Source organism: Panulirus ornatus, chromosome 16 (genome assembly GCF_036320965.1).
Source record: "Panulirus ornatus isolate Po-2019 chromosome 16, ASM3632096v1, whole genome shotgun sequence".
NCBI lineage: Eukaryota > Metazoa > Arthropoda > Malacostraca > Decapoda > Palinuridae > Panulirus > Panulirus ornatus.
Window position 1 is genome coordinate 42,019,395 of NC_092239.1, and position 17,871 is coordinate 42,037,265.

The following is a 17,871-nucleotide window of genomic DNA, read 5'->3' on the forward strand; positions in this document are numbered from 1 at the left end:
GTGTACAAGGGTAGTAAGGTCGTGTACAAGGGTCGCACGGTCGTGTACAGGGGCCGTAGGGTCGTGTATAAGGGTCGTAGGCTTGTGTGCAAAGGTGGTACGGTCGTGTACAAGGGTCGTTGGCTGGTGCACAAGAGTCGTACGGTTGTGTACAAGGGTCGTAGGCTCGTGTACAAGAGTCTTACGGTTGTGTACACGGTTCGTAGGCTCGTGTACAAAGGTGGTACGGTTGTGTACAAGGGTCGCACCGTGGTGTTCAGTGGGGTCAGGTCCCCGTGTGGTGGGGGCAGGTCGGGTCTTCTGCAATACAAGGAGGAAGTCTATGGGCCAGGCTCACCCCTGCTCACCGTATCCTTCCCTCCATCCCCCTATCCCCTATTCACACCCCCGTCCCTCCCTCCCTCCCTTCCCCTACTTCCCATTTTTATTCTTCTTTTTTTTTGCCTTTATTTTTGCGGGCAACCTGCCTGTACCTCCCTCTATAGAGCCGACCCCTTGGCCCCTCCCTCCGTCAGCTGTTGCCCATTGACACCGTTTCTTGTAGCATTTCTTCCCTCGAATTTATTCCCCCCAGCCGGACCTGGGAGAGCTGTGCCCGCGCCTGGGGTGAAAAAAGGGGGGTGAGGGGGGGTACTTCTCAATGGCGTCTTCTCAAACTAATGTTTATGGCTGTGAGAGGCGCTTGATGGCCGCTTGTTGCCCCTTACCGGCGGTAGTTGAAGCCGCACTCCGCGCTGATTGGCCGAGCGGTGTTGTTGCCGTCGGACCCTGCCTGGTGTGGGGGCTCGAGAGTCGCGTACGTACGTGAGTTGGTGAGCGGGAGAGAGTGGTGGTGGAGGCGGCGACAACGGTGGTGGTGGTGGTGGTGGAGTGGGAGGCATCCTAGGGTGGGGTGGGTGTGGAAGGAAGGGACAGGGTCTATGTGGAGTAGATGGGTGTTGTGTGGAGGTGGGAGGGGAGGGGATGCTGTGTTGCCCAGATCCATACCTCCGACTAACTGTCTCTTGTGTTTTATTCTCCGTGTGTTCTCGTCTCGCGTCTTTTTCCTCTTCTACGTCCTGCCTGTTCATTTGTAAATCGCGTTAATAAAGAAGCGAAGATATTTACATACATATTTACATAGAGAGCTAAGCAGTGTGCATCGCTAGGGTGGGGTGGGTGTGGAAGGAAGGGACAGGGTCTATGTGGAGTAGATGGGTGTTGTGTGGAGGTGGGAGGGGAGGGGATGCTGTGTTGCCCAGATCCATACCTCCGACTAACTGTCTCTTGTGTTTTATTCTCCGTGTGTTCTCCTCTCGCGTCTTTTTCCGCTTCTACGTCCTGCCTGTTCATTTGTAAATCGCGTGAATAAAGAAGCGAAGATATTTACATACATATTTACATAGAGAGCTAAGCAGTGTGCATCGCTAGTTCATGTTTACATGTAGAGCAGCTGATAGTAATAAGGACTGGTTTCTAACGGGCTCAAAGGATGATCATTTGCGGTTTACTACTTTCAAATATAAATCTCATCTTTCTCTTCTAAAAAGAAATCTCCCTTGTCATCTGCATCTCTTTCTAACCAAATATTAATAGTTACCACCCTGCCCTTCACTATATTATTTCCCTTCCTCCCCTCTTCAACAGCCAAGCACCAGCAGTTCTTAAGATATACCACTATACTAGTACATATATTAAACTTATGGCAACATGTGAATTAACAATATTGATTATTAGGCACATAAGTAGTAGCTCAGTTTATTTTTATAATCGTCGCAGCTTTGATTTTATCGCTTTGGTTCTTGGAGCCACATTAAATCACGTACGTGAACAATTCTATGTTAATTATAGAGAGAAGTTGCTGTTAGAGTGGTTGGCGGGTTCTTCTCGACGTGACTCGTACGCCAGGCAGCGTCGGCTTAGGCTTAGTTTATCCCATGGTTGTCCGTAGTGTGCATCTCGTACTGGACTAATCATTTAGTGGTTCACCAATAGCTCTCTCTACTGACCTTGTACCATTTTGAGACTTGGATTCTTGTGTGGAGTAAACGTATTCAATGTCAGTGGGTGTTTCTGAGCCAGTGAGGTGCAACAGTGGAGGGTAAGTTAAAGTAGGGAAGGCATCATGTCCACTGGTGGTGTTTTGAAGGAACGAGGCAGGGGAGGCCGCGTCTCATTCTTGCCAACTGACTTGGGTTTCGTGAATGATATTCTACAAGGTTTTCTTTGTACTGAAATGGAATTATTTGACATATCCAGTAGTATAGGATCTATTATCTTTAGGGTTGATGAAAATTGCTAGCCTACTGTAAAATTAGGCGATTATTACGAAGCGTAAGTCGACACCATTGAGAGCATATTTTTAATGAACCTGTTTTTAATTCTCTCTGTTGGATCATGCGTAGTGTTGATGTAAAACTAAACAATTTACGCTTACATGTTTATGTATCGAAAACATTTTCATAAGATAAGAAAGCCGAGGCAAATGAGAACTTTGTCCAATGTTGGTGTCTGGATGTGAGGAGGGGTGTGCAGGCAACGGCCGCGCCCCAAACAAGAGATACTCCCTGATAAGACTGGCTCCTCCGATGTGAATAAAACCTGTGAAATTGTTCCCCTGCGCCTGGCGACGGAATGCGAAATTACGCAGTGATACACCACCCTCAGCTGCTGGGTTAAGTGGCCCCCCCAGATGGCCGGATAACAGCACCCTGATGATGGTTAATTGGCCACTATTGGCGGGTTAACTAACCTGGTGTTAGCTTAATAGCTCAGCTGGTGCGTTAGCTGGACTAACGGTTTGGCTGCTGATCCAGCTGCAAGGTTAATTGGCCAAGCAGGGAGGGTAACTGGCCTAGCTGTCAAGGTAACGAGCTCAGTTGACAGGGTAACTGTCCTAGTTGGCAGGGGGAACTGGCCCAGCTAGCATGGTAACTGGTCTAGCTTGCATGGTAACTGGCCCAGCTGGGTGGGTAACTGTCAGGGTAACTGGCCTAGCTGACGGAGTTAATTAGCCTATATGGCAGTGTAACTGTCCCAGCTGGTACGGTAATTGGCCCAACTGACAGGGTAACTGGTCTTGCTGACAGAGTTACTGACCCAGTACCTCCAGGCCGTCCGTGCATCACCTAACCTTTGAGCACGACGACACAACCTTTGGGGGAAGGATGACCTGACCTTTGAGGTCAGAGGCCAGGTCATCAACCCGAAGGTTTGTAACGTCCTGTTCAAGGGTCGTATCATTATGCTCCGGCATCTTGCATTGTGCTGAAGGGTCGTGTTGTCGTGCTAGACTCTCTGTCATGCTCAAGGGTCGTGCTTTCTTGCTCTAAGGTCGTCCCGTCGTGCTCAAGGGATCAGTAACCAGTCAACCACTCCTCCAGGACAGTCTCCTTGTGTGACAGGAGTTCACCGTTCACCGTTTTCTAGACCAGTCAAAGCCACACACACACACACACACGTCTCTCCTCACTCAGTTCACATTATCTCAGTCATTTGTTCTTCATGATCTTCCCGCTTGATGTCTCTGGCGTCAACTTGCGTACTCAGCTTGTCTTGCTCAGGTCAGCTTGCCCTGCTAGGATCAACTTGCTGATTAACCTCGCCTTCCTGGGGTCAGCTTGCTTGCTTCAGCTTGTCCGTTTGCGACCAGTCTGTCTTATTGGGATCAGCTCATATTGCTGGAATCAGCTTATCTTGCTGAGGTTAACTTGTTTACTCAGCTTGCCTTGCTGGGGTCAGAGTGCTTAAGCTTTCCCCTTTGGGAGTCATGCTTTCTTGCTAAGCTTATCCTCTTGGGCTTATCTAGCTAACTAAGCCCTTGGGATCAGCTTGTCTTCCCAAGGTTGCCATAACCGTACATGGTACAGTTACTGGTTCCCTGGGATGTGATACAATCATTACTATCAATTAATCATATACGGACCTTATCACCTCAGCCTTAGCTTCAGGTTTAGCTTGAAGGGAGAATTATCCTTCTCGCATACAGGAAGCTTTGTGTCGGTACATTGCATGAACAGGAAATGCATTTCAAGTTGCATATCCTTTTCATTGTTTTTGATTATAATCTCTCGCATTGCTCTTATTTTCCTTTCAGTCTCAGGTCTAATTCTGGGACCTTGCTTTTATTCAAGGATTCTCTGCTGCTTATGCGTCTCTCCAGCCAACAGTGCCAACATCTTTCACTATTTCGATGGCCATCACCAGACCTTTGCTTATGGTGATTACCATCATGAGATCTTTGTTTTGTTTTGCCTTTATAAGACCTTTACTTTGAGTGATCACCTTCATGAAACCTATGCTTGCATTGTTTACAGTCATGAGTTTTTTTTTCCAGGTAGTGTTTGCCATCACTGAGACATATGTTTATAGTGTTTCCCTGACATTTCTTTATCAAGTGCTTCACTTGAAGGTTCTTGTCTCTGTATTTAACCATGGTTCTTTAATTTCTTAGGTAACACTAATTCCTCTGCATTACTTCTCAACCTTAACCAGAAATTCAGCTCTGTCTTCGTTCTTGCCTTCTGTGTGTCTCACTTCCTTCACAATTCCTTGTATGTTTCACGTTCCCTCATGATTTTCCTTCAAACCTGTTGACGAGAGCGACCAACAGCTTCACCTCAGTACACAGTATAAGACCACTTTGTTTTTAGGATTGTATTTATGATGCGGTCACATGCCAAGCCTTCGTACCCAAGGTGAACAGCGATGTCCATAAGGACAAGAAGTCAAAGGAGTTCGAGAGTCTTCCTGTAATCTTGTAAGACACAACTTCTGTCATTACTTCAGTTTGATTTTAGATTCGCTCGGTGTTTACCTGGCAGGGACTCGGGTCTTCAACCAGCTTGTTCCTTGGTATAACAGAGGATGACCTCGCTCATTTCTGGTTGGTTGTTTGGGCTTTAGACCTATCTACTTCCCGGGTCAATGAAGCCATCAAATATGTAATACCCACCAGTCGAGCCACACAGATATCCCCTTCAGGTGTTTTAAGTGTTTAAATATCTTTTAAGAGAAGCCAAAATATACTTTTTTGTGTAAATAGATTTTGAGTTTTGGATATATTTTTGATGCTAAAATGTGCTGAATGACCAGTAGATTCTAGCGCTTTACAAATGGCAGAAAATCCATTGTTCAAGATGATTCACTTTCATTGTGTATATATGGTCCTTTTCGTTAGGTGATTATTGCGACTCTTAGGTATATATCAGCAGCCAGAATTATTTGCGAAGTAAAGGTCAAATTATAACCAGCAATCGAAAAGTCGTGGAACACTATTAGGTGTGTTAGATGATCCTAAGACCATACACGCTCTCATCGCATTTGGCCCCTGCGGCTGTCTAGTTAGGCATTTGGGCCAAAGGTCCACCAAGTGCCAGGCGTTCATTAAGGCCGTCACCGTCAACCTGCACCTTCTTCAGGTGTCGAAGATCAAGAGAACTCTCCAAGCCCATAAAGCACTTTATAGCCTATGCAGATCTACCAGGTACACTGTCATATTTCCCATCATCTTTCGGGTGAAGGTTTCCAGTTGCTAGCTTACCAACAACCTATTTTCCCTCTCGATATTATTCGTGTAAGGATGTAGGCGTTTCATTATACAGACCTAGACTGACCTAACGTGTCTTCAGGTCCCTGAGGCGTCTGCTGTCATAAACGTTCAGCCGTCCACCAGCCTAGCTAGTCTCCTTGTATTCCCTGCTTAAAGATAAACCTCACTTTTCACACACTCGCATACCGCTTGTTTATCTGTGTCCGCCAATCTCGTCGTCTGATCCCTTCCCTCAATATACCACTTATGTACATAAATATTCGTTGCAGTTACTGACAGCTTCGCAAATATGGGCGATAAGCTATCATTCTTGTGGACCTCCTCACGCTGACGGACACCAAAGAGTGAGTGAATCAGCCATCAGAAGCAAGTGTACCAACTCTGATATATTTAGTTTCCCTCTGTCTAAAGTGATGTACTATTGTGCACCTGTACCCGCCCGTGTGTATGTGTGGCGAAGTAGTGGAGGATACAGAAAGTGCACCACAGTTCCAGGTACTGGGTCGCCGCAGTGATCGACGTGTATAAGAAGTTCCATGATGACTGAACCGTTGTTTACGGCAGTTTAAGCCGGGATGAGTCTCAAGTATCGGGAGCAAAACATCATTAAGGATCTTCCCAGATGTTTGTAGTGTTTATACCCACAAGGTGGAGTCTCCTGTCCTTGCTTGACACACACACTGTGCACCACATGACCGCCCGTCTACCTTGTCCATCACTGTATAATAATTTGTTTTGGCAACGTTTTCTGTCAACTGAAAGAGAATTTTTCAAGATTGAGTTTACATCTGAAGCTGTTTTTCTTATGTATTTGATTTCGCGTCGTATAATTTCAGTGTTACAATCGAGTCACTTCGATTATTGGTTTATTCAATGCTTGTACATCGTCAGTGTAAAGAAGTGACCCAGACAAAGGTTGTATGAATAACTGGTGTAGGAGTTGTAGGCTGGGCAAGTGGTGTGCATGTCCAGTTTGTAGCTCGGCTCTTGTGGTCCGCCCATGTACCATCCTGACAGATGAAGGTCCTCCTGAGTTCGAGAACGGGCAGTAATGCTTCTTGTTTGTGCTGGTAACTTTTGGGAATTATGTGAAAAGAAATTTTCGGTGAAATTAATCTCGTTTTAAGCCCGGCCGATGTTTCATGAAGTGTGGAAAATAGAATTAACTTGCAGGTGAGTTAGCTCACTGTAGCACGAAAGTAATTGGCTTAAAGAGGAGCATTAGCAATATCTGCGTATGGCTGGACAAAATGGTTGTTTCTGTTGAGTCATTTGCTTAGTTCCCATCTCCATGTTGTGGATCAAATACTACAGGTATGATGTATCCCCGTGTGGGACTAATGATGGAGAAATGAGGTCCCATTGATCCCAGCCCCTTCAGGTTAACAAAGGCCAGGGACATCCCAATTATTTCGGACATTTGTTTTGTGGTTGCTAGACTTACCAGGTCTGTACTTGGCACAGACGCTGGGCCTCACGCCCTGCTCTCTAGTATCTTCTCGCTACCCTAGGGGTAAACTTCTTACCCTGAAATAAACGAAATAGTTGTACTGAGACGCAAAAGTCGGGTCTCCAATTGTTGCAGAGTTTGTCTCGACAAACCGACTTGTCTGTCCACAAGGATGCATAACATCTAGGGAGGTGGATGTTACCAGGGAGTGAAGTCTTTCCTGGGGTACACAGTTTCTGGTGTTATAGTCACCATCATAGAGCATTGCCTTGTGCAGTCGGCTGTCGTCTGGCCAAGAGAGGGATACGTAAAACTATAAGAGGAGAAAATGTTCCATGATATATGAGCTTGTAGGTGTGAACAACCGTCTTTGAAGATGATGGACAGTAGTGAGGCGAGGTGGTAGGTTGAAGGATATCAAATATCCCTTGATACACACTATGTGGAAGTTAGCCAGATCAAAGTGGCAACAGACTAGGTGTATGTAAGGGAGGGTCGAGCACGGAGGGTGAAGATAGGCCAGTAGACGGCTGCAGGAGTCAATAGGAGAGAAATATTGTAAGGAAAACAGAGGCTCCGTAGGCAGCTGTGAGACCCTAATTCGCTTTGTCGGAAGATTTAGAAAAGGAGCAGCAGCAGCCGACAGGCCACTGGTTCTCACAGATGCTGTGTGGGTGTTGACAACTCCAGGATTGGATGTTGTGACGTCTACTTCTTTCCTTCCACAGCATGATTATGGGGTTCTGTACCTCCGTAGATTTTCACCCAAACTTCTGTAATCTGTCTGTCCGTCTATCAAGAGGTAGATCTTCTCCTGAGGAACACAGTGGAGTCTTATGGGGCGGCCCGCCCGACCTTGATGCGAGGAGTGCCAGCACCTGTGATCGGTGAGTGCCTCCTCTGCCTACAAAGGGAAGGTGGTGGCAGGAGTTGCTGTCTGTATCTAGCCATCCAGGTGAGCCGTAAGCCCTAACGATGGTTAGTCTAGAGTCTGAAGGGGACCAGAAATGTGAGTGGATCCATTTGTATGTTGCTGGGTTTTGATTGCTATCAGCAGAGGAGGTCCAGCGAACCAGAATCCAAACTAGAAGTTTGCGCTTCTTACAAAGTGCTTTGTTTACCAAGTTTGTGAAGAGTATTCTAGCGGAAACCTTCATGGTTTTTTGGACTGGTATGGTTGTATATGTTGAGGGACGTGATGGCTACCTAACTGTCGGTCAGTCAAGGCTAGAAAACATGGGAACCGCACTACCATACGTCGACACATAATAAAACGAGAGGAAAAAAGATTTCTTACTGATCGAGGATTGGGTTAGTATCTGGAACTGTCAGGGATGGAGCAGGTGTGTGTGAGTGAGGGAGGATGGGGGGAGCAAGGTGGCCACAACCTGGGTGTACAGACCGGAGCAAGACTGTGTGCTGCATCACATGCTGTCACGTTTGACTGTAGAATACAGATATCCCTGTCCCGGGACATTCCAGGAAGACAGATAGGACTTGAATACGTGAATGGTAATAGGACAAAAGTTGAATTTGAGATGTACGAGGAGGAAAAAGGACAGCCAATTTACCGATGGCTGGTGTCTCTTATGTGTTAGTTCCCGAAGATCACGAGACACAAAGTGATTTGATTACGTCTGTGTCATGGAGGGAGAGTGTGTGGCAGCAGGAGACTCAGCCAGCCGCCCCACAAACAACATTACCAACTTGTGGTTACCAGTGAGACTAAAGGTGATTAAATGACTCGTAAGACGGAGACACATTATGAGGGTTTCTGTTGAACAGCCTCATTATAGGTCGTGTGGAGATGAATAGATGATCCATTAAGTGATGATACATTGCTTGATGTTAACCTCCAAAACTGGTATCTTCTTATGATAAACCTCCAATTAGATGATATGTTGCTTGATGATAACCTCCAAACACATTTGCCTTATGATGATCTCTAAACACATGATACATTGCTTGATGATAGCCTCGAAACACATGATACATGGACTGATGATAACCTCCAAACTGATGATACATTACTTGATGATAACCTCCAAACACATTACCTTATGATAGCCTCCAAACAGATGATGAATGACCTGATGGTAACCTCATAGCAGATGAAGCATTACCAGATGATAACCTCCAAGCATATGATACATTACCTGATAATGCCTCCAAATAGATGATTCATTACTTGATGATGCCTCCAAACAGATCCTACATTACCTGATCCTAACCTCCAAACAGATCCTACATTACCTGATCCTAACCTCCAAACAGATCCTACATTACCTGATCCTAACCTCCAAACAGATCCTACATTACCTGATCCTAACCTCCAAACAGATCCTACATTACCTGATCCTAACCTCCAAACAGATCCTACATTACCTGATCCTAACCTCCAAACAGATCATACATTACCTGATCCTAACCTCCAAACAGATCATACATTACTTGATGATGCCTCCAAACATCCAACATTACCTGAGCATAACCTCCAAACACATCATACATTACCTGATCAAAAACTCCATTTATTAACCCAAATTACCATTAGTTTAGCTGTATGATCAAGTGTATTATATTTTTCTTCCTTTCACCATCGAGATCATACGTAATATTACTGGACCATTTGGAAGCGCTGGTGTTCTCCAAGCATTAGAAGACCAGGTAGGAAAACTCGAAGGAAGTGCTTACGAGCGAGTTCATGCAAGAGATATGATTAAAACTATATACGTGAGTGCATGATAATGCACAGTAGAGGAGAATATCTGCCGAAAATAGAAAGGGGTCATAGAAAGGGAATGGTGGGTAATACATAGTGAATGATGGTGATGTATGATGCAAAAAGGGATTTTACATGAGGATGTCAACTGTGACACTTTGGCGACTGGTTTAGCATTGTCTTCTGTAGTGGACCACAGGAAGTACTGGTAGCTAAGGGTTATAATTGGTATGTGATATTTTTGTGACTGGTTTATGGTATTCAAGAACGTAGAATCTTCATTAACACTACAAATTGAAGGTCAAAATATCCTGCAATCAGAAAATATAAAACCTTTGTGTGTGTGTGTGTATATATATATCTCCATACTTGATCGCCGTTTCCGCATTAGCGAGGTACCGCATATATATATATATATATATATATATATATATATATATATATATATATATATATATATATATATATATATATAATATATATATATATATATATATATATATATATATATATATATATATATATATATATATATATATGACTAATTGTAGCAGTTCAGGTTAACTCAGTAATTCCTGAAGATTTTTGTAATACTAAAACATAACAAATGTTTATTATGCATTCAGAGTAATAGATCTAATTTCATTCCAATACAAATCAGTAAAGAAAAAATTGAATAAATCATATAACACGATTTGCTTTGGCAGACTTTGATATTCCGTCTTCTGTTCACTGTCTTCCCTTACTGTTCACTGTCTTCCTTTACTCTTCACTGTCTTCCCTTACTCTTCACTGTCTTCCCTTACTCTTCACTGTCTTTCCTTACTGTTCACTGTCTTCCCTTACTCTTCACTGTCTCCCCTTACTCTTCACAGTCCTTCCTTACTCTTCACTGTCTTTGTCTTTCCTTACTCTTCACTGTCTTCCCTTACTGTTCACTGTCATCCCTTACTCTTCACTTTCTTCCCTTACTGTTCACTGTCTTCCCTTACTCTTCACTGTCTTCCCTTACTCTTCACTGTCTTCCCTTACTCTTCACTGTCTTTCCTTACTCTTCACTGTCTTCCCTTACTGTTCACTGTTATCCCTTACTCTTCACTGTCTTCCCTTACTGTTCACTGTCTTCCCTTACTCTTCACTGTCTTCCCTTACTGTTCTCTGTCTTCCCTATATATTCTTTTCTTTCTTTCAAACTATTCGCCATTTCCCGCATTAGCAAGGTAGCGTTAAGAACAGAGGACTGGGCCTCTGTGGGAATATCCTCACCTGGCCCCCTTCTCTGTTCCTTCTTTTGGAAAGTTAAAAAAAAAAAAGAGTGGAGGATTTCCAGCCCCCCGCTCCCTCCCCTTTTAGTCGCCTTCTACGACACGCAGGAAATACGTGGAAAGTATTCTTTCTCCCCTATCCCCAGGGATAACATATATATATATATATATATATATATATATATATATATATATATATATATATATATATATATATATATGTTATCCCTGGGGATAGGGGAGAAAGAATACTTTCCACGTATTTCCTGCGTGTCGTATTTTATATATATATATATATATATATATATATATATATATATATATATATATATATATATATATATATAAAATACTCTGATCGCTGTTTCCTGAGGCAGCGAGGCAGCGCCAGAAAACAGAAAGAAGACCCATCCATTCATGTACACTTATATGTACATACACGTACATACATGTACATATACATACATATACACAGTTACATAGATGTACTTGCACATACATAGACATGTGTACATATGTACAAATTCATACTTGCTCGCCTTCATCCATTCCTGGCGCCACCCCGCCCCACAGGAAACAGCATCGCCGCCCCCTGTTTCAGCGAGGTAGCGCCAGGAAACAGACCAAAAAAAATACCACATCCGCTCACACTCAGTCTCTCTCTATATATACATTATCCAAATAATGTATCTTGTTGGGAATTACGGGAGGTAGGACAGAACCCCACAGTTACGCCATCACTGCCCCATAATGTAACAGTCATTTTGACACCTGCTCTTAGCAGTTCAAATTATATTTAGCTAATTTTTTGTAGCAGTATTACCTTCAATGAACTGCAGCGTTGTCAGTATCATATGTAGTATGATTCGTGATATTTTTTTTGTAGCGGAATTACCTTCCATAAACTGTAGTGTTATCAGTATCATATGTAGTATGACTGGTGATAATTTTTTGTAGCAGAATTACCTTCCATAAACTGTAGTGTTGTCAGTATTATATCTAGTATGACTCGATGTTGTCACTTGTCGTTGGATTTGCCCATGTTTCATGTTCGCGTGATTACACTACCCACACCTGGTGTTGTCAGGATCACAGTGTCCACATCATGGTATGACATCCAGATATCCTGGTGTTTTCAGGATCACAGAGTCCTGGACAATACGTCCTTGGTGTAGTCAGGGTAATATAATCCTCATCTGTATATCCTAGTGTTGTCAGGATCATGTACTCCTCGCCATTATGTCCTTCGTGTTGTCAGGGTAATACAGTCCTCGCTAGTATATCCTGGCTGGTGTTGTCAGGATCATTTTTTATGTTGGAGGCTCCAGTCACGGGCAACAAGTCCACATCATGGCCGGGCCTTAAGTGATTTACATAGAGAGGTAAATGAAAGTGTCCAAGAAGAGACAAGGGAAAGTATTTGACAAATTGTGGAGGACGTGGAAAACTTATTATAATGCACCAGGTTATACTTATTGGGAAAGACGTGAGAGGGTAGAGAGTTCCAAAGCTTCGAAGTGTAGGGAAAGAAACAGTTATCAAAACTGCCCAACCTTAAGTTGCCAACGACCACACAAGTGATCATGTGATGGAGCAGCTTACCTAGTATTGGGTGGTTTAGTTATTGGTGGGGGGCACACGAGCAGCCAGCTCTCGGGAGTAAAAACCAACGTAATATGTATAAAAGAAGGAAAGTAAACCAACATTGCGGCGAAGGGCAAGCGGGTCATGTTTGGAAGTTAATCTGGAAGAGGTTTTAAGTCGAACCGCTTTCGACTCAACTACGTCAAGTAAGGATGCAGAGCTAGAACCACCCAAAAATAGGAGAGCGTTACTTTTGACAAGGACGGTTCCATCATTTTGTATAAATGGAGCAATTTTTTTTTTCGAAAGAAAGAAATTTCGACCTCTAAACGGGATCCCCAGTTTCGAAGAGGCAGACTTAGCTATTTCCGTAATGTGCGGTTTTCCAAAATAGACTTGATGTTACAGGAATACCAAGTATGTTCATTGAATCAAGAGGTGGAATTACAACACAGTTGAAGAAAAGAGAAAAGTTGAGGAATTTTCGATAGAGAGATGGGCAGAAACTGGGTCTTGGAGGCAGTAAACTTAAACCAAATTTCGTCTACACCACTGAGGTATCCTGCCTATGTCTGCGTTTATTTAGGAGGTTGTGTCGAGACGGGATGCAGATTCAGTGAGAGAAAAAGGAGCAGAATTGTAATATTTTTTTCGTCGTCAGCGTATGAATGCATTTGGTTATGTGTTGAAGAAAGAAAATCGTTGATGAAAAGGAGAATAAGTTTAGGGGACAACACAGAACCTTAAGGGACACAGCTGTTGATGGAGAATGGGAAACAGACTGTTTCCATCAACAGTCGCGGAGATCGATTGGCCAGGGAAGAAGTTAGACATGAGGGAGCCAAGTGAGGAAGGGAAACCAGAAGAGGGGGAGCTTAGAGATGAGACCCCAATGCCACACCCTGTCAAAAGCAGTGGATATGTCAAGGGCAACTACATGAAACTCCCCAAAATTTACCGGTGATGATAACCAGACATTAATAAGATAGGAAAGAATAGCAAGAGTAAATCTAGCCTTACAGAAGCCATACTGGTGATCAAAGAGAAGACTTTGAGATCCAAGATGTCTAAGGGATTCAAAAACTTTGGAGATGGTGGATGTCAAAGCAACAGGACGATAGGTGAGGGGTCAGAACTCTCGTCCCTCTTAGCGGGGTGGGATGTACCTGCGCATACTTCCAAGAAGAATATCCCGGTGTTGTCAGGATGATGTAGGCCTCGCCAGTATATCCTCAGTGTTGTCAGGATGATATAGACCTCGCCAGTATATCCTCGGTGTTGTCAGGATTATATAGACCTCGCCAGTAGATTCTCGATGTTGTCAGGATGATATAGACCTCGCCAGTATATCCTCGGTGTTGTCAGGATGATATAGACCTCGCCAGTATATCCTCGATGTTGTCAGGATTATATAGTCCTCGCCAGTAGATTCTCGATGTTGTCAGGATGATATAGACCTTGCCAGTATATCCTCGGTGTTGTCAGGATGATATAGACCTCGCCAGTATATCCTCGATGTTGTCAGGATGATATAGACCTCGCCAGTATATCCTCGATGTTGTCAGGATTATATAGTCCTCGCCAGTAGATTCTCGATGTTGTCAGGATGATATAGACCTTGCCAGTATATCCTCGATGTTGTCAGGATGATATAGACCTCGCCAGTATATCCTCGATGTTGTCAGGATTATATAGTCCTCGCCAGTATATCCTCGGTGTTGTCAGGATTATATAGACCTCGCCAGTATATCCTCGATGTTGTCAGGATTATATAGTCCTCGCCAGTATATCCTCGGTGTTGTCAGGATTATATAGACCTCGCCAGTATATCCTCGGTGTTGTCAGGATGATATAGACCTCGCCAGTATATCCTCGGTGTTGTCAGGATGATATAGACCTCGCCAGTATATCCTCGGTGTTGTCAGGATGATATAGACCTCGCTAGTATATCCTCGGTGTTGTCAGGATGATATAGACCTTGCCAGTATATCCTCGGTGTTGTCAGGATGGTAGTCATCGCCAATATATACTTGGTGTTGTCAGGACCATACAGTCCTCCCCAAGATATCCTGATGTTGTCCAGGTGACATAGTTCGGCCTAAAACCAAGCAGCATATATGATCCTTGGATCAATAAGGATGTTTAAAAGACCGCGGCTCGTAGGCCTACATACCCCCAGTAGACTTGGATGGTCCTGTTCACTGGATTGGTAATATCAGGTCTGTTCTTGAATGTTTTAATACTTGTAGGTAGAGCATAAATAATAATTGCTCCTACTGTGATTAAAACGCTCTTTGATGATCACATGAAGTTAACCCCCCCCCCCCTCAACATTTTTCTAGGCTAGATTAGAATAGGTTAGAATTGATTTGGTCAGTTCAGAGTACAAACCTAACCTAACCTAACCTAACCTAACCTATTGAAGCCTAGGGACGTTTGGCGCGAATCACCAGATTGTGATTAAAGTGGAATTTGCTTAACTCAGTTTACCAGGCCAGTCTTGCCAATAAATAATAGTTGTAAGAGTGACGATACAGGACCAAGGCTTCCAGGGTTCTCCATGTGTATATTATGATACGCCTTTCCTTTCTGCGCTCAAGAGTGAGGCCTGAATGCTTTCAGTCGTTCTCAGCAGTTCAGACTTTTGACTCGAATCATTGTGCGATATCAGGGTTCGTTCGAGATGTTTTCACCTGCTCTGAAAGTTGATATTTGCTCAGGTATTAACTGTATTTTAGGTCTTCAGTCCCCTCGACCTGACGGCCCTGGTTAGCATACCGCAGTAGTATGGTAAAGGGTTACATGTGCCTCGAAGTGTGCCATCTTTGGTTTAGCCTCTCTCGTCTTGTAGGTTCGTAAAATCAAACCTGCCATTATTTGAAAGGTGAAGGCGGATCTGTATATCCTGGCTGAAGGTCAGGGTAACATAATTACTCGGGAGTTTTACATTGTCATTCACCTTTTATTATCGCTTGTGTCCCATGTTATGTAGGAGTTTTTTATATATCGACTTTCCTCATAGAGGAAGTACCATCAGTTTGAAGCATCGTAAGCAGCGTGGTACACTCGGTAGCATGGTACACCAACTCCATCAACGGCATGGTATTACCTGCGACCCACTGAAAGACTTGAGTGACATAGAACTGTGCCCTGCAGATCAGGAAATAGAAAGAGGTTAATGAAAGAGATAAGGAAGAGACGAGGAAAAGTATATACGAACTTTAGAGGAAGTGAAAAACTTGTCTTTTAAAAAGTTTCAGGTTATAGCTATTGGGAAAGACATGAGGAAGTTCCAGAGCTTCGAAGTACAAGGTGAGAACGTTATTAAAAAGGCCCACCACTGAGTGGCCAATAACCATGTGGCACTGCAGCTTGCCGTGTATTGCGTGGTCTTACTAGTGGTGGATGCAAACATGAAGCCATCTCTCAGGATTGAAGACCTAAGTAATACTTATGGAAGAGGGAAAGTGTACCAACATTGCAGCGTAGGGCAAGTGGGTCAAGCTTTAAAGTTGGGCTGAGAGAGTTTTTATAAGTCGGACCGCTGTCGACTCTATTCTAACCAGTAAGCTAGAACCACCCCAAATGTGAGAGCAGTACTCTATACAAGGACGAATCACTCAGTCCCTTGTATAAACGGAGAAACTGTTTGGAAGAAAAGAAGTTTCAACATCTAAACTGGACTCCCAGTTTCTTGGAAGCAAACAGCTATTTTTTGTAATGTGAGGTTTCCAGTGTAGCGAAGAGCTTACAGTAATACCAAGTATGTTCATTAAGTCAAGAGGTGGAACGATCCCTCTCTCAGAGGAGAGAGGAAAGTTGTGAGGAATTATGAAAAAGAGATGGGCAGAAACTGAGTCCCCGAGGAATAAAACTTAGGCAGATTTCCTCTACCCCACTGATGTATGCTGTACAAGTCTTGGTTTATTGAGGAAGTTGATAAGAGATGCGGATCGAGTGAGAGAAGAAGGAGCAGGTTTGAAGGATGTGGAGGAATGCAGAGTTGAGTGGTCAGCATGTGAGTGCATTTGGTTATCTGCAGAAGAAACGAAATCGTTGAAGAAGAGGATTCCAAAAAAGGATAGGAGACAGGACAGAACCTGGAGGGACACCGCTGTTAATAGAGAAAGGAGGAGAGGTTGATCCATCAACAACCACGGAGATGGATTGGCCATAGAAGAAGCTAGATATGAGGGAGCAAAGTGAGGGAGAGAGAAGCCAAATGAGGGGAGCTTAGATCCCAATGCCACACCCTGTCAGAAGCTTTGGATATATCAAGGACAACTACATAAGATTCCCCAGAATCTTTCAGGGATGATGACCGGACATTAGTAAGATGGGAAAGAATGTCACCAGTGGATCTCGCCTTATGGGAGCCATACTGGTGATCGGAGAGAAGACTTGAGAGATTCTAAATGCCTGAGCATGTGGGAGTTTAGGAGGGATTCAAAGACTTTTAGAAGTAGAAGTCAAACCTACAGGACCGTGATTAGATGAGTTAGAACGGTCAACCTTCTTAAGGATGGGATGTACCAACACATGCTTCCAAGAAGAAGGAAAAGTTCTAGTTTTTAAACAGAAATGGAACAGACGAGCAAGCATAGGTGCAAGTTCAGAGGCACACTCAGTACACGGGGATGGATGCCATCAGATCCATAAGCCTTGCCTGTGTCCAGTGAGAGAAGCTCTTTTCGGAGGGTTCGAAAACGAGATTACAGGGAATGGTTTAGGATTAGTAAGAGGAGCATCAGGAGGTTTGTGCTTCCTGCAGTTAGATGCGAGAATAAGGAACTGTGTAGAGCAAGCATTCTGGTGAACAAAGCCTTTTACCTTGGAACTTCAGAAGACCAAAAGAGTTGTGTGACGAGGCTGCACACCCATCCACTCACCTTCTCATTTATTCCCCTGTGGTCACACTGGTCGGAGGCTGTATGTATATCACCTTAGCATTCTGTTAAGTCTTCAGGGCGTCTTCAATCTTATCATCACAATAGTGCAGTTAAGATACCATAATCTCCCCGCCCTAAAGCCATGTTTTCCCCGGGTTGTGTAAATTATTTGCTTCGAAGATGCCGGTTCATTTGCGTCTTACGAAATCCACAAAGATTATAAGGATGAGTTACGTGACAGCTGTTGCTTCATATCTTTGTGGAACAGCTTTGCTTGCAGTGGGGTTGTAAGTTACAAATGATCAAGGATTGTGTTTAAGAGTCTATGTTCTCTCTATCTCTCCAGACGATACTAAGCTGCAGTGCTGAAGGATACTGTGGATAATATACATAAGGACAGAGGAGGCTATGGTCGTATATACTGTCAGTAG

The 17,871-nt window shown here is 43.7% G+C and overlaps 1 protein-coding gene across 2 annotated transcripts in view; it reads left to right on the forward strand.

Moving 5' to 3' along the window:
• Imp (IGF-II mRNA-binding protein) overlaps positions 1–17,871 on the forward strand; it is a 729,352-nt gene that overhangs the window by 154,524 nt on the left and 556,957 nt on the right. Inside the window, exon 1 of one of the 2 annotated variants that reach the window (XM_071671628.1) lies at positions 2,022–2,080. The exons of the other annotated variant lie outside the window; for it this stretch is intronic. Coding sequence (XP_071527729.1) covers positions 2,037–2,080 — 44 coding nt within the window. The 5' untranslated portion in view covers positions 2,022–2,036. Of the gene's footprint in view, positions 1–2,021; positions 2,081–17,871 lie in introns of those variants that run through there. 2 annotated transcript variants of the gene reach the window in all.